Consider the following 21,545-nt stretch of genomic DNA (forward strand, 5'->3'; position numbering starts at 1 on the left):
GGCTGTCAACATCAGCTCCTTCACGTAGACTCGACATGTGCTCTCTCCGTCGGTCACTGCCTCTCACTATATCCAAGTCTAAACTCACAAGAGACTCACTTGATATGTCTCTTGCACTTTTTTTCTCCCTTTTTTTTTTGTCTTTTGTGTTCTTTTAGAGCCCTTACTCTTTGAGTCCCTCACCGTTCACTCATGGTGACGGAGACTTTAACTTATGATGGTGACAATAAACTGCTATATTAGCAAGCGAATCTTTGGCTTGTATTTTGCACATTACTGCTACCGAGATTGATTTACCCAACAAGACCACTGTCAACTTTCAAGCTTACCATTCAACACCATCAGATACCGTGGTGAACTAGTTAATAATAGTAACAAACAATATCGAGTAGAGAGAACGCACCGTAAGATACGGTGAACTGGAAAATACCATCTATGATGCAGTATTTGCTTGGGATTTATTATGCATGACACCCTAGTACTTGACTTGGAACCACTTCTTGGCATCTTCCTTTGTGACCCAGTGTTGAATCCCAACACGAGACTTGACTTGCAGCGACGCCACTAACCAGCTCGCTCCAACATCACATAGAAGTCCATCCCATATATACCTGTTGAAGGATTATACCTGTCAAAGTCATTGACTGCAAATCATTAGGTGACAAAAGGTTTCAGAATGCAAAATAGCTTCAGGTGGAAGAAGAGTGCACAAAGAATAATACTAGCGCCGGTGAAACCACGAGATTGTCAACACGGTAGGGCTCAACTCATTGCTAAATCTTGTCACAGAAGGGTGCTCAAGAAACCGCTTCTCAAACAAGTGGTATCAGAAGAAAGTTTACTCATCATAGCCCTGCCCACTGCAAACCACTGAAACCGGAGAGCATTCTGATTTACTAAAAAAGGGTTAAAAAGCATTCTGAATTGCACCAAACATAGAATTGATTACACAAGCATCAATCCAACAAGGGTTCAGATATTTGCTACTCTGCTCAAAGAAGGGCCAACTTGAAGTAACCCCTCTCAAACAAGAGGTGTCAGAAAGAAGCAATTCTCATCACAACCCTTGATCACAGTTCTCCAATAATTATGCCTCTGGACAAGGCGCGGCACAAGGATGTATAAGAGCATACAGTTCTTAAGTAAATAGTTGCAACTAACATAATATCTCGAGGAACATGTCCTGATGAAAATATAAAAGTAGGCAACTTAGTGGAAAGAAATAAAATAATAAAATTATTTAACAAAATAAAAATTACTATCTATCGATCCCGAAATGAATATTCAGTGTCATACTTGATTCCAAGATCGATGTGCTCTTGAATTCCAAAGCCAAAGAATCCTGTTTCACTGAAGTTCCTCCTCAATAACTCGTACTCTCACTTTCAAGCCACTCTCTAGGAGTTGCATGGCCTTGTCCCCTCTAACGGTCACATAACAAGCAATCTTTTCATTGCGTCGAATCCCAAAGGACCGAACAGTATACCTGGCTATATAGTACAGAAAATTTTCTCAAGATCTGCAAAGCAACAAGACAACAAAAAATATGAACCTGTTGCAGAATATATATTCAATTGTTCCAACACCTGCTGAGGATACAAAATGATTAGAAAAGAGAGCAGAAGGCAATGAAGAATTGAGCAACACTGAAGAACTATAACAATCGTCATAAGACAATTTTTCCTGCTTGACATAATTAAAATATGAATAACTTTGAACAAGTGTTAATACATTACAGAAAAGATCAATCACATGGAACATGCAACCAACACAACCAAGCAACACTCTCAACCTGATATTTAATCACAGTCCGTTATCGATTTCAACAAACAACATCAGAAAAATCAATAAAAGAAATTATATACCGATCAGTACCGGGCTATATGGTCTGGCACTGGTCCTTTGGTTGGACCACGGGACCAGTACAAACAGGACAGTAAATCGTTCTGGCTGGTACTTGATTCCTTGTAGTCTCGACTGACCATAAGTTCTTATAGTTTAATGGAGCATAAAATGATCAATTTGATGCAGATATTTCCTGCTCCAACTATATATTCATTGTTAAGCTATATTCTGTTTTTGACACCCAAAAAGTATCATGTAACATCATCATTCCAAAAGTTAGATGTTGCAAAAATTAATGGATCAGGCTTCCCACTGAAAAAAAGGCTCAAGAGTCAAAATACCAACATGTCCAAACATGTATGGCTCATCCAAGTTGGACAAAGACTTGCATCAATTGTCATAATAAATAGAAAACCATTATCTTGCAGCTGTAACAAACTCTATAAAATTGGGGGGGAAAATCAAAAGGCACACTAAGCACTTGAACTTAGCAAGACAACTGCATCAGTTGACAGTCATCAAAAGAATTTATAAAAAAGATATAAACAACAGCATAATTCAGCACTAATCCAATGGGCACAAAATAATAAAACTAAAACACCAAACGAGTGCCAGAGATTATGTGATATCAGATGGTGCCTTTTCCCAATAATATGAAATATATCACAAAAATTAACTTAAAATACTAAGCTATAGCCTCTATATTAAGCCGAAAAAGAATATTATCCACAATAACCTCTCTTTTAAGAACTACAAAATGTCAATACAAGTCTAAAGAGATGCAAATCATGCAAAGGTTAACAACTTTGTTCGCAATAAATGAGAGCATTCTTAAAACAAAGAAGAAACTTCTTGCAACACTCTTTATCTGTCAGAAGTAGCAAATACCTTAATCCTACCACAATCAAAGGCAACCAAAGATCCAAGATTCATGCCAGTACCGCATTGATACTACTAATGAATCTCCTAAAAGCAGAAACAAAATCTATGGCCGGAAACTTCCCACAATGGCTTTCTGCGTTCGTTGGATCATATTAACAAATGAATAGTATGAAGGAACTTGTCACCTTCGCCGCACGGGTAAGGCGATCGTCGCTTTCTCCTACAGATATGTTAAGGACCACCTTCTGGACCTTGATCTCCCGCATCGGGTTGGACAATTTCTTCTCCGACGCCTGCAAAGGATGAGAACTGACGATATCAATAAGCAAAGAGAGCAGAAAAGCCAAAAGAATGGAGCGATCAATTCATAGGATGTAACTACCATTGCGCGATCCCTCCCCCGATTTCCCACTTGTGTCACTCCCCAGCGGCGGCGACTAGTGAGGCATAAAACCCTACAAGTCGCCGACCACGACGATATTTATACAAAACCCTACAAGTCACTACCGTTAATTGGCATGAATCAATTAGATTATAGATGAACGGTCGATGATCGAGCCGGAGGCGAAAACGAACCCGATTCAACTCGACTCAGGTCTCAGATCTATAAATGCTCATTTGTGTCCTTCCCCGGTAGACTCGACTGAACTCTGCCGATTGTCGCTGACATCGCTCGATTTGGACGTCAACATGGTGCCCACCGGCGAGCGTCGAGCACCGCCGCCGCCTTGCGGTTGTGATCCTACACGAAGAAGCCCCAGCGGTCCGAGATCAAAAAGAGGAACGACGTTGCCCTGTTGGCCTGGGGTAGTCGCCATTCAACCTAATTAGTAGAATCGACTATTCCTGTGCTTTGTGCTCGGACTATTCGATCGAATGTCCGGCGGATGGGTTGAATTGATGCAGAGATCGCCGTCGATAACTGGAACCATCATGGATCCCTGTGAGAAATCTTGCTCCATTTGCCCTTTTTCTATCGTGATGATGACCTTCTATTTAGTTGTGGTGTTGGGTTTGTTCAATGTTCATGTGCATTTTGTGTGAAATGAAGCTGGCCATTTGAAATGCTCGCAGGCATCAGAGTGCCAGGCTGATCAGGCGAGCGCAACAAGCTAGGAGTGTGCTCTTGCGTGGGATAATTGATTGCTTTTTCCCTAGCATGCTTCGCACTGTGATGCCTTTCGTCGTAAATGGTCTTACCGGGCAATGTTTCATGTCACATTGCTGACAGTAGTAGCAACTTTATAGGGAGATACTGTCGATCGATCATTATCAGATATATATTTTTTCATGTGACGTTCAAGTTAGAAGAGATCAAAGCCATTCCTCACCGGTATGTGCATATGAACACAGATCCCAGATAAATAATTATAGGTTGTCTTCGTCCATATCACTTATGCAAATAAAGGGTCAAAATAAGATTGTTAAAGACTATAAAAATATTTTATAGAATACTTTTAACCTAGAGAAATACGTTTTACTCATCATGCTCATCTTTATAGCATTATTAACTTGAGCAAGAGATTAGGTTTAAAAATATTTTTTGATCTTAATTTTAATATAAGTAGCACCTTAGGAGATTACTATTTTCACCTTGAAGGCATCTTGAACAATCTTATGTATATGAGTCAAATTCATATTAAGCTAATCAGAACGTGAATAACATCTTCCTATAACATTTTTGACGTTAAGCGGATGGTCTGATAATATAGGAATGTCTGCCTATTGATCTCCTCAATGAATGCTCGAATGAAGAGATTTTACCTTCGACCTATAGTACTTTCACTCAAGATACGTAACGACCACCTTTTTTTCGCACATCGGTGCATCTACCTCAGTGCAAACACTGATGACATATTGATACTTATTCAATGACTCGGACTTCTCACTCTTAGGGATGACTCTAAACCACATATTCATCTCCACCGATGTATTTTAAACCTTACTTAGGAAGTGTAGACACTAACAAATATAATATAGGTCATCACTTCGCTTTTGCCCTAGTTGGCTTAATATGTGGTGTCATTAGCTCATATGTAGTCCTCGACTCCATCACCACTAGCACCCATCGAGGTTCCTTGACCCGACTTAATGCCAACATCCCAAGAGTACTTTCAATCCCAGTGTGGAATTCAATGGACCATACCATTCTCAGTCTGCCCTATCTGAATGCGATGAGAACTCCAATAGTCAAAAGGAGAAGCACTAGTCGACCCCATCTCGGGTTGGTGTATATTACAACTTTTCACACTTAAATGTCGCTATATAGTGACTCAGATGTCCTAATATGACATGTCTTCTCAACCACTTTAAGATGCCTATTACGAGAATGATATGCTCGTTGCTTTCCATCTACTCTTTCGCTTAACTAGCCCAAGGCTTGACATCCTTGTCAATGCCCAATATAGCCGAGGGCTCCACGTCGTGACGAGTTGGTCGACTTTGATACTAAATGTCACAACCAATGCCTAATGGGGTAACTGACCTATCAATTTCGTTTGGCCGAAACCAATGACCAAAATATTTAAGCAAATATTTATAGTAATATACTTATTAGACTCTTATATTTCAATCATAGTCCTTCCCACTTCTGATGTAGGTTTAATCAGGGGTGTTACAAACCCTCCTAAAAATAATTAGAACCGAAGTTTTTCTCTAGATAAAAGAGAATGTGCTCTTTTAAAACCCTTACTTAATGTATACCTCATTGACGAAAAGAGACAAGTCCAAGTATTGCTAGCTCCACCAAGATTACAACCATGACATTGAAGATTATCGTGACTTGAAAAAGCATATTGAAGAGCTCATACATCGAGGATATCTTAAGTGGTTCATTTGAAAGCACCAAGAACCCTCACCCTGACCTTAAGATTTGTTAAAAAGATAAATTGATGTCATCATTAGTGGACTTATCTCAAGGGGAGATAACTTGGCTTGTAAGGCTTATGACCGAACTACCACTAAAAGCACCTAAGGATGCAGGATAACCTAAAAATAACTTTCAAGGAGAAAGAAACAAAATACCTCAACCTAAATCATGATGATGCTTTAGTGGTCTCTTTGAGAATGATTAATGCTTGGATGACGAGGATTATAATTGACATAGGTAGCTTTACTGATATCTTTTACTTTGATACTTTTTGAAAACTTAGACTATCAACTAACGGCTTACTCCAATGACTTCTTTACTAATAGGGTTTACCGACAACTTTATCTCTCCTCTTAGGACTATGAATTTATATGTCACAGTCAAAGACAAGTCTTGCTCCAAAATAATTTGACTAAGTTCATGGTAGTGGATATCCCCTCAACATACAACACGATTATAGGTAAAGAGATTGATGGTGGTAGTGTCGACTTAGCACATGATAAAATTCAGGGACACGTCAGAAGGCATGAGGATGTTCGATATACAATGACTACCTCATAAAGTATGAAGAAACCCAACACTACAGGAGGCACAAAGCAAAACATGCTCGTGACATGCAAGTCAGGAAAACCTAACTTACGTAAGAAGAAACCCGCTATAGTGAGAGACATAAGGCAAAATATGCCTTAGATACATGAGATGAAAAAACTTGACTCACGTGATAAGAAACTCACCATGATGAAAGACACAAGATAAAACATGCCTAAGACATATGAATTAGGAAAACTCGACCCTCATGAAAAAAAAACTCATCACAGCGGGAGGTACAATGTAAAATATGCTTGAGGTGCATAAGTCAAGAATTAAAAAACTCATGTGAGAAAAAATCTACGATGATGGGAGGCATAAGACAAAACATGCTCGAGACATATGAGTTGGGAAAACCCAACCCATGTGAGAAAAGACTCATTATGGTGGTAGACACAAGGTAAAATATGCTCGGGGGTGTAAAGACAGAGGTTCCCAAAATATGATAGTTAGAAAAACCTGACCAGTTAAAGAGAGCCCTCAAAGGCATGAGTTAGGTCAAGTCAAAAAAATGGACCCCCTCGAGGCTAACCTGAGGTGGAGAGATTGGGCGTCGACCCCCTCTTTACCTAAGATGGGTAAGGTGGGCATCAACCTTACCCTTTGCTCGAGGTGGAGAGGTCAAGCGTTGGCCACCTCTCTGCTCAAGATGGGTAAGTCGAGCGACCCAACCCCCACATTGCTTGAGGTGAGGAGGGTGAGCTCTTCGACCCTCTTTTTGGCATGCCTAAAATATATTGATCAAGCACTCCTACTCTTAAAAGAGCTTTAGAAGCATACTTTTTAAGGGAACAAATGATAGAGAGAATATCATCGACTAATTATCATTCGATATGTGTCCTTTGCGTAACATCCAAGTTAGAAGGAGACAAAAGCCGTCTCTCATCGGTTTGCCCACGTGGATATGGATCCAAAACAAACAGTTATAGATTTGTTATCTTCACCTTTACATTTATGGATAAAAGACCAAATTGAGATGGTTAAAGATAGTCTCTCCAAGAATATTTCAAAGAATATTTTATCACTTTACAATCAAATATATAATTTTATTTTTAATATAATTACGAGGGATACGTTTTACGGCTCATCGTAATATCTCAAAAGAAGATTATTATTTTCATGTTAGAGGTACATCAGCCAATCCTTTACATACACATTAAAACCATGTTGAATTGAATTGATCGAAATATCAATAACATTTTTTTCATAACAGTGGTACTGTTATTGCATGACAATATTCTTTACTACGTTCTATGTGAAGTTAGTTAATACAATAATATAAGTCTCAATTATTTAAAATATATTAAATAAAGTAAAAAAAAAATAAGAGAAAAAAATTTCTGACTCACCACTAAGGCCAAAAACCATCAACAGTGGAGCAGCCTACTGCCGCCGCCACCGCCGCCGTTAGTTGCCCGAACCACCGAATGGCTCCGGCGCAACTTGGCGAACTCCACGCACTGCCTTACTATCATTAGCACTGTGTAATGTGTCTCGAGGTTGTTCTTGGTAGCCCAAGGGCGTCGGATATTGAGCATGTTACCGGCTGTGTAGTTCTCGATGAGGTATACGCAATCGGTCCGAGCTCTGAAGGCGATCTCCCGCCGTAGCTCCTCCGCTTTCCTCATGCTCTTTATCCGCTTCTTGTGTGTCAATACAACCACAAACTGCAAGCCTGTAAGTGATGAAAACTTGTAGCGTCATTTCTTAAGAATGTTCGCATCTGTCTTGGCTACAGATTCATCAGCAAAACATGAGAGACGGATTCCAAATTGAAGGACCCATTTCAAGTGCGAGGGAATCGGACGACGGAGTGAAGGAAAGGCATTCTACAAGAAGGATACCTCGTTGGCGGATGGCGTTGGTAACGTCAGCCAGTTTTTTTACAGCCGCGTGTCGGTCTTTCGGCGGCCCACCGCAGCGGAGCACCAAGGCCACGCATTCAGGCGGTGGCATCCCGGACAGCGCCTCCTCCACGTCAGCCCTCGTCAGCTGTCCTGGCTCGGGCAGGGCAGGCGCGTCCACCAATGCCACCTCGGCACACGTTGCCTCCTCTTCTTCCTTCTCGTCCTCGCTGCCGCCACCCGCAACCGCCGCCCGGATGACGCAGCGGTCGAAGGTGGCGCTGTGGGTTACCGGCGGGGAGGTCTCCGCCCGGAGGAGCATCGGCCCGGCCTCGGCAGCGAGGGCTCGGCACGCCGTGTTGATGAATGAGCTCTTGCCGTGGGCCCGGAAACCCGTGACGAGGACCGTCGGGGGTTCCCGGAGGAGCAGGACGGCGTCGCGGACGTCTTGGCGAAGCGAAGCAACGGTCTCTTCCCGGCTGAACCGCCGTAGGGCGAGGAAAGCCGCCGCCCCGGTGACGGCGGCGGCCGCAAAACTGAGAAGGAGGGGTACGGTGGAGGGCGACAACATCGGGCCTGGCTGGACCTCTTTAAAGGCGTTAGAATGCAGATAAAAATCAAGGGGACGGGTTGATCGGATCGAATAGTTGTTGTGAGGCCAAAAGAAGAAAAAGTTAATATGGGAATAAAGTTGACACGATATGTTTATAGGGAGAGGGAAGAGAGAAGAGGGAAGCATTGATTCTTTACCTCCCTCGATTGTTTCGAGCGCTGTCATCATCGTGCAAATCTAACATTTTTTGGTTATAAACCACATGATGGAATTTATTACTTTAATATGGGAATATGACTCGTGGAGAATAACCGACCCGTTAGATCTCCACGATCGACACTTATTTGGCTCTCCGACCCCGGTTGGTCGGATTCTATGAGACAGACATTCTCGTGCGAATAGGGAGATAAGTCGACTCCAAGGAGTCGGCCACGTGGCATAAATGGGAAAGTTTGAGTTGATAAGTTATTACTTGGGTTCAATCGATATTAACTACTACGATCTTTATCTAACGGTAACATATCACACTATTAAAAGATCATCATGTACAGTATCATGATTTTCTTGAGTTCTCTTAGACTAATTATTTTATAAGATTAGTACTTTAATCGAATCTCTTGAATCTAAATTGACTTCAAAGAATCAGAAGGATCTTATCGAAAATGCTCCCAACGTAATTCTAGATTGTTCATTCTCTCTATAAAGATGAGACTTAAAAATGGATTAAGTTTAGTTTTGAAACGAGCATGAAGTGATCGAAGTATAAAGCATGAAGTGCCTTACAATGATTATGCAACTGAATTAGTCATGAAGTGTGTAACGACATGCAATGGCATGCAATAGCCACATGGTAATAAATAAGAGATCTAACATGGTGGATAATTTGATGAATGAAACATTATCTCTATAAAGACATGCAATGGCATGATCGAATCAATCGAACATGATTGTTCATGAAGAGCCCAATAATAATGATTGTGACTGAAACGTCTATGAAGTGTTCTATAATAAAAGTATAATTAAATAAATTATGAAACACCTTACGATAACAACATGCTCGGATGGTCACGAGGCAACCAATAAGACATCTAAAATGGTTGACAACATATTCCAAGGGAACATAACACATGGACAATAACTAATAGATTAGCTCCACGTAGCTAATACCTAATTGACATTTCAGATCATCATGTAGGGTTAGAACGATGAGGCAGACAATATAGTGCAAACAAAAAGATTGAGTTGGCTTCAGATTATCAGCCACATTGCATCAATGGGTAGCTGAATTGATAAGTCATTGCTCTATATTCTACGGGTTCGATACTTGACTTCATGATTTTATTTATGGTCAAACAGTATATATAATCATTCTCGATATTAATCATGAACTCAACCCAATAGTCATGTATTACACTATAAAAAGGTTGATGATTACACTATCATAACTCTCTTGAGCTCTCTTAAATAAATTAGATCAAAGTTTCTAAACTTAAACTAACTTAAAAATTAGATAGACATTATTGGTCTGACCTCCATGGAATTATTAAATATTATTAAATATTTTTAAATGGAACCACTAAGCAAATTATTAAATATTTTAAATAAATACTTGATATATGATATATCTTCTCCATATAATTCGATGATCTTATGATACACACACAAAAATAACCAAGATTATTTACTCTCCCAATACTATAACCTAAGATGAATTTTAAAGTGAATCTTAATTGACTCCGAATCTCCCACCACATTGTATAACCAATACATATCTTAATATTATTAAATCCTAGGGAGAAGATATATCGTATATTAATTATATTTTTAATATAATTAATAACTTAGTATGGTATATATCATAACATCATCGAATTCCATGGTGAAGATATATCATATATCAAGTATTTATTTAAAATATTTAATAATTTGCTTAGTGGTTCCATTCGAAAAAAACTGTCCAAAAAGACTCGAAACATCACTGATATTTTTATTTATAGTGACTATTATGTACTTAACAAAGGTTAAATCTCTTTCCAACACACAATGACTTATTTAAGCTTGCCTTTGTGATTTAATTAGTTTTAAATTTAAAATCATAAATTTAAATTCTTTAATTCATGGATTTAAGTTACTTTTTAATAATTTAAAAATAGAATATCCTACTTTTCTTCAAGTATCTTCTTTTTAGAAAATCCTCTCATCAATCCTCCCAATATAGTGAGGAATGAGAGAGGAGATGAGTTCTTCTTGAAAAATAATTAATAATTAATAATTAATAATTAATTTTTATTTTATTTTCACATATAAAAGATAAAAATATAACATTTATGTCTTATGATACACACACAAAAATAGAATATAAACTATTTACTTTTTAAAAATCATATCACTCATTAGAAAATAAATAAATAATTAATTAATTAAATTGATAAATTTTTTTTAACTTATTCATATTATTAAGATAATCAATTTTAACCATTTCCTTACCATACTACACAAATAAAAAAGTCAATAATTAAATAAATAAAAATATATTTTTTTATAATAATTAATTTATGTTAAGAAAAAAATTATGGATGATTACATTAATCATGAACTCAACCCAAGGACCATATATTACACTATAAAAAAGATTGATGATTATACTATCATGACTCTCTCATTTCCTAACGAATTATCTTATAGGCTCGATATTTGATCGAATCTTCTAAATCTAAACTAGCGTAAAGACGCACCTCAACTTGGATTATTTACTCCCCCAGTACCATAACCTAACACAAATTTACTCCTCTCTCATTTGAATAATCAACATGTATCTTATTAATATCATATCCTAAGAAGAAGATATTTTTAATTATAGTGACTATTATGAACTTAACAAGGGTTAAAATCTCTTTCCAACACACAGCGACTCATCGGACCTTACCTTTGTGCTGGGTTGGGTCTGAACCAATGTGCGTGTGAATCCTGGCTGTCTCGACTAATCTCCACAATGGCTTCGAATTCTTGAATTACCAATACTACCCTCATATAAATTATGATTCCTGTAGGTTCACCGCCCTGAGTCCGATAAATCCTGAATCATATCGGGGATAAAAAGGTAATTAGGACAAACCGCCTACGAATTGCGGCGTCGGTTGCCCAATCTTCTTGACCCGAATTGACCATGTCGACATCGCCCAAGTCCACCGACCTAGTCCTCCCTTCTCCTCGCCTCCTGATCCTCCGGCGGAGGCGGCGGGGGGCGCCGTTCCACTGCCGTCCATGAAGGCGATGGGACATACGACGAGGTCCGCGATGCGACGCAGCGAGTGCGGTGGCGGATCGGCAGCGGGATGGCGGCGTTTGCGGCGGCGGCGGTCTCTCCTTGCTGCCCTCTTGACCTCCGCGGCGGCTGCGGTGTTCCTCGCCTTTTCCCGACCCTTCGGCACCTCCATCGGGTTCGCCGACCCTTACGCCGTTCCCTCATCCCGTCGAACGGCCGACCTCTCGCCTTCTCGTCCGCCTCCTTCGCGGGAGGCCTCGCATGCGACGGGATTTGTGTCGAAGCCGAATTCCGCTGCTACTGTTGTTCTGTCTCCACTCGTGGCGCCTTCCCCATCTCCAAATGGGGACTTAGACGATACAGATTCTGATTACAGTAGTCCTGATTTAAAGGCGGCTCCCTTGTGGACGGAGGTGGTATGTCTTCTGTTCAGAATTCTTTAATCTTCTGGTAGTTTCTTGATTTTCTTTTCGCTAATTGCTGTTTTTCTTCTTTGAAGGCAGCAAATTCCACTGATACCGACGTTCCGCCTCTTTTTGTTGAGCCCCTTCCCTCTCCGCTTGGGAATTATGATGCTACCCAAGTGCAATATGTTAGTCCGGAGCCAAAGATGCTTCCTTTACAATCACTGGTATATAGTTTTCTCATTCTTTTTTGGTTTTCCTGATTTAGAGAGAGAAGATTCCTCATAAAGGACCAGGTCTTGATGGTTTTTGAACCCTATAGGTGACTGTTCCTTTGACACTCACCGATCAACAGCTCATGTATGCCAAGGGTGAGATTGATCATGCCCCTTTTGTCTATGATGATCCTGAACTTTATGCTCCTCTGTTCCAGAATGTTTCGGTCTTCAAGAGGTGAGACTCTGAAGTAATTCTTGGTGCCATACTTCTTATTCATTGTGGTTGATCTAGTGTGCATAAGAATTTTGGAATATGAACGAACATCTTGATTCTACTATACTTTTTTCTTTGTAATTCGTGTAGTAGCTTCTTGCAGTGCATAAGATGGTTATTGGAGTGACAGTGTGGTGGATATGCTCATTGTGACCTTGCTTAATTGGATTATGCTTCCTGTGATTTTGGTTAATAGGATTTGAGATTTGTAATTTAGCTTAAGCCCTTTTCTGTAGCATATTAGCTAGCTTCTGAATGAGCCTTGATTCTGATCCAGCACTTAGGAATTTAGTTTCCTTCTAATCTAGAATGGGGAATGGCTATGAGAAGTTCTTAGATAATACAGAACCGGTTATGCATCTTTCAGCGAGATGTGTTATCTCTTGTTTTTGAGATGTTGCGCAATTTTCATTTTGGTGGTTAGCCACTAGTTGGTGGTCCATGAGCTCAGTGCTTGTTACCATGCTCATTTTGCTTCTGATTTAAGACATTTTTGTCTTAAAATTAAAAAGAGTAGTTGGGAAAATGCTTGGAGATCAGTTACTACATTTTGAAAGTTCATGATACCTTAGTATCCTCTGGCTTATCTGAATCTCATATTGGGTCATCAACAATGATCTATTTTTTATCAGACTGATGCTTGTCATACTAATGTTTTGCAAAGCTTTGATCTATCTGTCTGTTTGATCAATGTAATAACTGTTCTTACTGCCGTGACAATGAAATTATCTTTGTAAAGAAATTGAAATCAATTGTGAAATTTTCTTCAGAATCCAGCTTGTGCATTGTGAAGCAAAGGAAAAAAAATTTCAAGATAGTCAGGTGAAATCTGTGTCAAGAAAAAAGAAAGTCAGGCAGGTCATTGATTGTTGACTGACTGAGGTGTTAGTCAAGTAACCATCACCCATGCTGTGTGGCCAACTGCTATTTTAGAGTTCACTTGTCTTGTCTCCCTGCCTAACTGTTTTTTACATGTACATTTTTGTGGAATTAAAAGAGGTATATCTTGATATTACCTCAAGAAGAACCTGTCTGCTGCAGAATTACATGGCACTTGTGCATGTATCTTGTTTCCTAATCTTTAGTGTCATGAATTTTTCATATAAATAGCTTGCTTTTCAGGCCTTGGGATACTTGGACTGAAGTTCAATAAATGTTATTTCTCATCATAGTATTACTCTGATATTTCTTTTCCTTTACTCATATATTTAATCATTAAATATTTCCAGGAGTTATGAACTTATGGAGAGTATCCTTAAGGTTTACATCTACAAGGATGGATCGAGACCCATTTTCCACAGGCCAGAGCTCAAAGGAATATATGCTTCCGAAGGATGGTTTATGAAATTAATGCATGAAAACAAAAATTTTGTTGTGAAGGATCCAAACAAAGCCCATTTGTTTTACCTGCCATACAGTGCACGCAGGCTAGAGCAGGCTCTTTACGTGCTTAACTCACACAATATCCAGCCATTAATGATATTTTTGAGGAATTATGTTAACGAGATTTCTGTCAAGTATCCTTTCTGGAATCGAACAAGAGGAGCAGATCATTTTCTAGTTGCTTGCCATGACTGGGTATGTTCATCATACTCCTGACTGTTCTTTATCTTTCGCTTATTGATGTTGGTCTAGAAGAGATTTTTTTAATGTTAACAGTGTCATTTGTGGGTCTCTAGTTACGAAACAGATGTTCCTGGTATTTCTTATCATTCTCTTTCCTGCAGATGATGAGAATATGGTAAATGATATCTATATGACATTTATTGATTGGTGGGGTCTGGGGAGGGTCAATGTACACAATTTTACTCTTTTTGAGATTCGAACCCTATCTCCTGAATTACAAAGGAGCAATCTTACTATCTTACTAGTGTACTAAGGCCTGTTTTCTTAATAACATTCCTTGGCAAATAGGAATTGTGCATAATGTTGGTTGCAAATAATTTTCTTTTCTTTAGAGCACTTATAACTTCTTCATTCGTTGTAGAGTCTGTAGAAATTAGGTAAAGTGGATTAGAAAAGGAACGAAACTCAATTTTTTAGTCAAGGAGCCATGTCCTTTTTAAAGCTCATATTAGTGTTGCTTCACAATTTCATAGCTGTTCTCTTTCATACGGTTAGCTTAGAGAAGCGTTGTGACTTGATTCTTTTTTTATTTCTGTATTTCAAAGCTCATTTTCAGCCTTGTCAATCTGAAAGCTCCACTCAGTGTTCTCTGTTCTTTCACTAACCCTATTCATGCTTATCCTTTGAACATCAAACGCTCGAGAGTCATCCTAATTTTCAAACCACTGTTTTGCTCATTAATTCTAACCATGCCTTATCAAAAGGTTCAATTGTCTTGAGCGTGTTATTTCTTGATTCTTGCTCTTCACACTCTCCTTGATATTGGAAATGCAGGAATATATTACTCATTAACATCCTAGATAACTTAGAACTTTTTTATCAAAAGGCATCATCATTTTTCTTTCTGATAGAAGTTGTGATATTCAACATGCCTTTCTGATACCAGGATTTCTCAGGTGCAGAGTTGAACAAAATGGCTTTGTGATAAGATCTTATTTAGCATTGAAGGTGCTTACATTACATGAAATAATCAGATTGCCATTCATTATATTATTAAGTCTACATTCTTTCCCTTGAAATCTTTATTTCTTGTCAGCTCTTTGTCAGTAATTCTACTTTTTCACCTGATACCTTTCGTAGTACTTAGCATGTAATAATATCTAGGGGCCTTACACAACAAAATGGCATCAAGAATTGCGCCAGAACACCATCAAAGCTTTATGCAATGCAGATGTTTCTGAAGGTGTATTTATCCGTGGAAAAGATGTCTCTCTTCCAGAGACGAGTATCAGAAATCCCAGAAGGCCGCTGAGAGATATTGGAGGAAAGCCTGCTTCTCAAAGAACTATTCTTGCGTTCTTTGCTGGGCAAATGCATGGTCGTGTCCGACCAATCCTCTTGCAATACTGGAGTGGGAGGGATGAAAACATAAAAATATATGGCCCTCTCCCAAAAGGAGTTGCAAAAAAGATGTCATATGCTGAACACATGAAATCAAGTAAATTCTGTATCTGTCCCATGGGTTATGAAGTAAACAGCCCAAGGATCGTGGAAGCTATCTACTATGAATGTGTTCCGGTTGTAATAGCAGACAATTTTGTTCTGCCATTTGAAGAAGTGCTCGACTGGCATGCCTTTTCAGTTGTTATAGCAGAGAAGGATATAGCTAATTTGAAGGATATACTACTAAGAATTCCACAGAGTGAATATGTCACTATGCAGATGAATGTAAAGAAGTTGCAAAAGCATTTCCTCTGGCATGGAAAACCAGTCAAATATGATATCTTTTACATGATACTTCACTCAATTTGGTTCAATAGACTAAACCAAATCCCGACCGATCAGTAAATATTAGATTTTGCAACTTGTCCTTATAGAGTTTAGCAGATGATCATAACCAGAGTTCCAAATTTTACATCAAAATTTCATCAAATTGGTGTGTAGCATACATCTCTATGGCATTGTCAGATATAGTGAATTGATCTTTCACGACTTCTACTGCATTGCTGATTGATGTTAAGAGCTCTTCTAATGATGGTCAGAGAATATCCTACACAGACGCAAAGTCAAGTTTGTGTTTGTTTTATAGAGGTATGTAATCAACTACTCCAAGGTTCACGTATTGCCTATGATTAAAATTCTTTCCTTTTACTCCATCTTTAATATCTGGATGCTGATAAAAGTCTTACAATGCTTTCCTACTTTTATTTTGCATGATTAACTAACAGTTTTCTTTGAATTAGTGGACAACTTAAAAAGGATAACAGCCTTGCAACTGAGAGAAAATGCTTATATATATGTGCATAGTTATCATATTATAACCTTTGCAACCAGCTGGATTAGTGATTAGAGAAACTTGAGTATGATGTTTAGTGGATTTGTTTAAAAATCATAGGCATTGTTGGAGTTTTAAAAACACTGAAAAATGATAAAAAGAATTATTCATTCTGGTGCCAAGAAAATTAAGTGTGGGAAAGGCTATAACACCAAACTATAACTGCCAAAGATCTTTTTTTTTTCCCCAAAAAAATGCTAAAGCAGATATCTTCATATGATCATTGAATACTTTTGTTCTGAGGGGTATGATTCGTTTATTCAATTATGTAAGACCGATTCTCCTGAACTTGTTCAGATAATATGTTTATCAATCAAGTGCCTGGGTGATGTATGATTCATTTGTGGATCAAACGTGATGCCCTGACTTTGTTTTCGCATAGTTTGTGGCAATTGGCCCCTCCTTAATTCTGCTGAATTAAAATTTCAGGTACCCACGGAAAGCTAAGCAAGGGCAACAGGACATGTTGCTGATATAGCCCGTGAGAGTTCTTGAGATTCACTCCAGCAGAAGAGCCAAGTGGAAGTATCAGCCTTGCTTATGGTCTTGGGGATAGTTAAATTTCGCCTGTAAAAGCTGACTTCCGGTGTTATTTCCTGAATGATAGAGAGAAACGAAAAGAGACATTTCGTTCTTTCCGGTAATTTGCCGTGCGCACTTTCTTCACCCGATCTCAGGTTGACTTCCCCCGTCCGTTTGTGGCTCACTCACCAACCTGACCACCGGTTGCCTTACAAATTTGTGGTAGGTTGCCTTACAAATTTGTGTTGTTGATTATCTATTGTGCTTATACCTTGGTTTTGCTAGTAGTTGACATTCTAATGTTTTCCCAATCAGCCGTCGTCATCCTGACGGAAGCATCCATTGTTACCACCTCCTCTGATGGCCTTTGGTAATCTTAAGATAGCTGTCAGAATGGATCTTGTGAGCCTACTTAAAAAAAGGTCATTTGCGTTTCACGAGTAATAGTTGTCATTTTTTAATGTATTGTGGTTACTATGAGAAATATGTTGAAGAGGGCGCCTTCCCTAAAACGGTTGCACCGACAACATCGAGGTCAACTGTTGCTTCCGTCACTTGTTGTGGTCGCACGCCCCATGTTGTCACCGACACAATAGACGAACAGCTGCCGGTAAAGAATGCATCAGAACGTGGTTACTGTCCGCGTCTCACGGCTTAATTGCCACCGAAGGTAACCCTTTGAGCCAACGCACTGTAGCATGTGGGGGTATGCATCTTCCCCGCGAGTGCATATACCGAACTGTGCGGGATCTGTCGTCTCGCATACACCCACATGCTATTTGAGTTGTACACGTGCCTATCCTTTTCTAACCCCTGCTGAGAGACGTCATAATGTAACGTCGCTGTTGCCAAAACCATGTGACGAGCATGCTCGTTCGTTCGTTCGCCGCCGCTGTCACCAATCCCCCTTCCCTTCTCATCCCTTCGCCATTATTTCTCATTGTTTCTACTATCCAGTTCGATCTTGTCGACCGTCTCTCGACCCACCTGCCGCTCCTGTGCTTTCCATCTCCGGCGTAGGAAGCCAACCCACGTCCACCGCCCATGGCTAATGGGATCCATATCGAGAAGGCGCTGTCCAGCTGGAGCAAGCTGCTTCTCCTCGTTGCCCTCGTGACGTCGGCGGCGGCGCTCTTTGCATCCTTCTCGTCCAACTTCGGCGTCTCCTTCTGGTTCTCGGCCCCTTCCTCCCTCTTAGCCTCCTACAGAGACGTCGTCGCCAATTCCTCCACCGAGGAGCTCGTTCTTCCCTCTCTGCCTCCTCCTCGCGCTTCTTCTCCGCCGCTTGCTCCTCTTCTTCCTCCTGCTTCTTTATCTCAGGACGTGGATACTTTGATAGGATCCCCTGTTCCAACCGCAACCCCTGCTTTCTTTGCTCCTGCTCCTTCTCCGGTCAAAGATGCCGATGACTTTGAGGTATATGCAGGTGAATATGACCCAAAGATGCCGCCTTTAGAGCCTGAGGTAATATAATGTTCGTCACTATTTGCATGGCGGACAGGTTATTGATCTCTTGCTCATACTTTGTAGCCCGCTCTTACTCCAAGCCCCGGTTTTGCCCCTGTTACGACTTCGCTTTCTCCTCCACTGGCACATCCTCCAAGTCCAGTTGTTAATTTCGCCGACACCAAGGTAACTCAGATTTCAGGCTTTTTCTTGGGATCCAACTGAAGTTGGAATGTGTTTAAGATAAGAGTTCGACACTTTGTTTTGATTCTAGCGTCCTCCACCAACTACCAGTGTGCCTTTTCCTTCCCCAATAGAGACTTCTAATGCTGCGGAAGTGAAAGCAAGCAGTGTTTTCTGGAGAGAGGTAAAGTTCCAGCTTGCATCTTCCTTTGCTCTTGATCTGAGAAAAAGATTATTTTTCCCTCTTTTTTTCCTTTAATTTAGTTATTGGAATTGAGCCCCATTTAACTCTCTATGGTTTGCTAATCCAGACGGACCGGCAGCTTATGTACGCTAAGAGGGAGATCGCTAGTGCGCCTACTGGTTTGATCGACCCTGACCTTCACGCTCCGCTGTTCCTGAATGTTTCAATCTTTAAGAGGTGAGAACGGAGAAACTATCTTATTATCTTGTGATGCTCATCACATAATGGAGATTGAACTTTTTTACTAGTTCGTTTTCTTATTACTAGATCAGTTGTAGTCCCTCTCGTTCCTCGGAGTTACGAGCAGTATGCTGGCACGCTAGTTGAATGGCTGTTTACATGTCTAATTCACTTTCTACAGTTCATGATATATGTGTAGAACTTAGAAGAATGAGAGTAGTTCTTGCAACAAAATCCACCTTCCTTTTCCATCATATTAGAAATCTTTGCTCCAGAAGCTGTAACTTTTGGCAAGTTTGTCATGTGCGCTCGTAACCCTGTTGTTTTCAGTCGTCTACCGCGAAAGAGCTGGTTCTACCGGGTGATGACTCGATAAGATGTTTTGGTCCTGCGGTGGACACTATGCTTTAGAAATGTGCTGTATTCATTTTGGCAATTGCATGGCCTTCCGCTCGGTCAGGTTTCGCTAGATAACTACAGAATTCACTTTGTTTTGGACTAAATTGTTTGTTCGGTCGTGAAGTAAGATGCGCGTTGGCTATGGTTCAAACGAGCGAACATTGGTCATTAGGACTTGTTTGGAGAATTGTTCTCTCCAAAAGTTTCTCATAGGTTTACGATACATATTAGTCCTATAACTATACCATTTTTTTTTTTTAATTATGGTTCAACTTGAATGTAATATACTTTCGAAGACAGTGTCGTGATAGGTTTCAGAATCAAATGCTTGCAGGAGCTATGAGATGATGGAAAGAATTTTAAAGGTGTACATCTACAAGGATGGACCGAAACCTCTTTTCCACACACCAGAGCTTGGAGGCATTTATGCTTCCGAAGGATGGTTTATGAGATTAATGGAGCAAAACAAGCAGTTCGTCGTAAAGGATCCAGAAAAGGCTCACTTGTTCTATATGGCTTATAGCTCGAGGCAGCTTAGAGCTCATCTCTATGTTCCTGATTCGCATACTTCAAGACCATTGTCAATATTTCTGAGGGACTACGTGAAGATGATCTCAGCTAAATATCCCTTCTGGAACAGGACAAGAGGAGCAGATCATTTTCTTGTTGGTTGCCATGATTGGGTATGCACTCTGGACTCTGTTATCATTTGATCTCTCTTTTTTGATGGTACAAAAACCGTGCTTCATCGGACGATGAATTCTTGTTATCCGAGATCTTGGCAGGATAGAAATAACTTTGTCTGATGAACTACTTGCAGCCTTTCTAGTCTGTATCTGTTGCTTGGCCTTGATTTACTTCTTTGTGTGTGTAGGCAACTTACACGACCAGGATGCATGATGAACTGCGGAAGAACGCGATCAAAGCTGTATGCAACGCAGATGTTTCCGAAGGCATTTTTATCCGCGGAAAAGATGTGTCTCTTCCGGAGACATACATCAGAGCTCCCAAGAGGCCTCAGAGAGGCATCGGAGGAAAACCTGCTTCGAAGAGGTCTATTCTGGCCTTCTTTGCTGGACACATGCACGGCCGCGTTAGACCCATCCTTCTTCGACACTGGAGAGGGAGAGACCGAGACATGAGGATATACGAAGCCCTGCCTCAGGAGATTGCAAGCAAAATGTCATATGTCGAACATATGAAATCAAGCAAGTTCTGCATCTGCCCCATGGGTTACGAGGTGAACAGCCCGAGGATCGTGGAGGCCATCTATTACGAGTGCGTTCCGGTGGTCATCGCCGACAATTTCGTGCTGCCATTCGAACAAGTGCTCGACTGGAGCGCGTTCTCTGTGGTGGTGGCGGAGAAGGACATACCGAAGTTGAAGGACATTCTACTCGGAATCAGCCTCGGAAAATATACGACGATGCAGATGAATGTAAAGAAGTTGCAGAAGCATTTCCTGTGGAATGTTAAGCCTAGAAAGTACGATCTGTTTCACATGATCTTGCATTCTATTTGGTTTAACAGGCTGAATCAGATTCATGTCCGGTGATAATATTCATTGTAAATCCTTGATTAGATAGATCAAATTTTCTGATGTTGCCAATCAATATATTCGATTGCATGCCACATCAGCTTTGAAAATGGCACAAGAATAAGATTATATAAAGCATCTTTGAAGGTATGTTTTTGTTAGAATCTTACTAATTGAATATTTATGGGTTTTAAACGATATGCTTTCATGATCATTAGAGGGATTTCGTCTTAGACAAGAGATTTTGGATACCAATGGATTTCACATTGAAACAAAAATTAATTCATATACTCAACGATATCTCTCTTCTAAACGTAAACATGATAATAATGCCAACGGGAGAATGATGATTTAAGCTCTCATGAACTATTATCGAATCATGTTACTCTTG

General features: G+C 40.0%; 3 protein-coding genes, 1 long non-coding RNA gene and 2 other non-coding genes across 15 annotated transcripts; 2 read left to right on the top strand and 4 right to left on the bottom strand.

Moving 5' to 3' along the window:
* Window positions 1–325: 325 nt before the first annotated feature.
* Window positions 326–3,251, bottom strand: LOC135598733 (uncharacterized). Of its 8 annotated transcripts, none has more exons than XR_010481689.1 (4): window positions 3,110–3,251; window positions 2,913–3,020; window positions 1,297–1,519; window positions 326–1,095 (listed from the first exon to the last, which is right to left on the bottom strand). It is a non-coding gene; the product is annotated as an uncharacterized LOC135598733 (long non-coding RNA). The 8 variants fall into 8 exon arrangements; XR_010481688.1 differs by having other exon boundaries at window positions 326–1,183; XR_010481687.1 differs by having other exon boundaries at window positions 326–628; window positions 723–1,519.
* On the bottom strand, window positions 760–853 carry LOC135599597 (small nucleolar RNA snoR1). The gene has a single exon (XR_010481946.1). It is a non-coding gene; the product is annotated as a small nucleolar RNA snoR1 (small nucleolar RNA).
* LOC135599596 (small nucleolar RNA snoR1) lies at window positions 970–1,065 on the bottom strand. Its single transcript, XR_010481945.1, has one exon. It is a non-coding gene; the product is annotated as a small nucleolar RNA snoR1 (small nucleolar RNA).
* Window positions 3,252–7,413: 4,162 nt separating the features above from the next.
* On the bottom strand, window positions 7,414–8,612 carry LOC103995176 (uncharacterized). The gene is made up of 2 exons (XM_018825253.2): window positions 8,029–8,612; window positions 7,414–7,859 (listed from the first exon to the last, which is right to left on the bottom strand). Exons 1-2 carry the CDS (start codon window positions 8,597–8,599, stop codon window positions 7,552–7,554), a joined length of 879 nt encoding a protein of 292 aa, XP_018680798.2. The 5' UTR covers window positions 8,600–8,612; the 3' UTR covers window positions 7,414–7,551.
* A 3,129-nt stretch (window positions 8,613–11,741) lies between these two features.
* Window positions 11,742–17,287, top strand: LOC103992539 (probable glycosyltransferase At5g03795). Of its 2 annotated transcripts, none has more exons than XM_009412281.3 (6): window positions 11,742–12,262; window positions 12,346–12,477; window positions 12,573–12,703; window positions 13,972–14,320; window positions 15,473–16,399; window positions 17,073–17,287. In XM_009412281.3, the coding sequence occupies exons 1-5, from the start codon at window positions 11,846–11,848 to the stop codon at window positions 16,154–16,156; spliced, it is 1,713 nt and encodes a 570-aa protein (XP_009410556.2). In that variant the 5' UTR covers window positions 11,742–11,845; the 3' UTR covers window positions 16,157–16,399; window positions 17,073–17,287. The 2 variants fall into 2 exon arrangements, with proteins under 2 accessions (XP_009410556.2, XP_018680707.2); XM_018825162.2 differs by having other exon boundaries at window positions 11,742–12,259.
* A 96-nt stretch (window positions 17,288–17,383) lies between these two features.
* LOC135584656 (probable glycosyltransferase At5g25310) lies at window positions 17,384–21,304 on the top strand. 2 transcript variants are annotated; one of them, XM_065093004.1, is made up of 6 exons: window positions 17,384–18,629; window positions 18,696–18,797; window positions 18,886–18,978; window positions 19,106–19,215; window positions 19,952–20,300; window positions 20,492–21,304. In XM_065093004.1, the coding sequence occupies exons 1-6, from the start codon at window positions 18,210–18,212 to the stop codon at window positions 21,170–21,172; spliced, it is 1,755 nt and encodes a 584-aa protein (XP_064949076.1). In that variant the 5' UTR covers window positions 17,384–18,209; the 3' UTR covers window positions 21,173–21,304. The 2 variants fall into 2 exon arrangements, with proteins under 2 accessions (XP_064949076.1, XP_064949077.1); XM_065093005.1 differs by having other exon boundaries at window positions 17,610–18,581.
* Window positions 21,305–21,545: the final 241 nt, after the last annotated feature.

The sequence above is a fragment of the Musa acuminata genome, chromosome BXJ2-1 (genome assembly GCF_036884655.1).
Source record: "Musa acuminata AAA Group cultivar baxijiao chromosome BXJ2-1, Cavendish_Baxijiao_AAA, whole genome shotgun sequence".
NCBI lineage: Eukaryota > Viridiplantae > Streptophyta > Magnoliopsida > Zingiberales > Musaceae > Musa > Musa acuminata.

What these genes read in the sequence shown, in the direction of transcription:
- LOC103995176 (XM_018825253.2), bottom strand. Translation starts at nt 8,599, where the DNA reads ATGTTGTCGCCCTCCACCGTACCCCTCCTTCTCAGTTTTGCGGCCGCC. An exon ending in CAACGCCATCCGCCAACGAG is followed by an intron (nt 7,860 to 8,028) that starts GTATCCTTCTTG and finishes CATCACTTACAG; the next exon opens with GCTTGCAGTTTGTGGTTGTA.
- LOC103992539 (XM_009412281.3), top strand. Translation starts at nt 11,846, where the DNA reads ATGAAGGCGATGGGACATACGACGAGGTCCGCGATGCGACGCAGCGAG. An exon ending in TGCTTCCTTTACAATCACTG is followed by an intron (nt 12,478 to 12,572) that starts GTATATAGTTTT and finishes TGAACCCTATAG; the next exon opens with GTGACTGTTCCTTTGACACT. An exon ending in TAGTTGCTTGCCATGACTGG is followed by an intron (nt 14,321 to 15,472) that starts GTATGTTCATCA and finishes AATAATATCTAG; the next exon opens with GGGCCTTACACAACAAAATG.
- LOC135584656 (XM_065093004.1), top strand. Translation starts at nt 18,210, where the DNA reads ATGGCTAATGGGATCCATATCGAGAAGGCGCTGTCCAGCTGGAGCAAG. An exon ending in TGCCGCCTTTAGAGCCTGAG is followed by an intron (nt 18,630 to 18,695) that starts GTAATATAATGT and finishes CATACTTTGTAG; the next exon opens with CCCGCTCTTACTCCAAGCCC. An exon ending in GCAGTGTTTTCTGGAGAGAG is followed by an intron (nt 18,979 to 19,105) that starts GTAAAGTTCCAG and finishes TTGCTAATCCAG; the next exon opens with ACGGACCGGCAGCTTATGTA.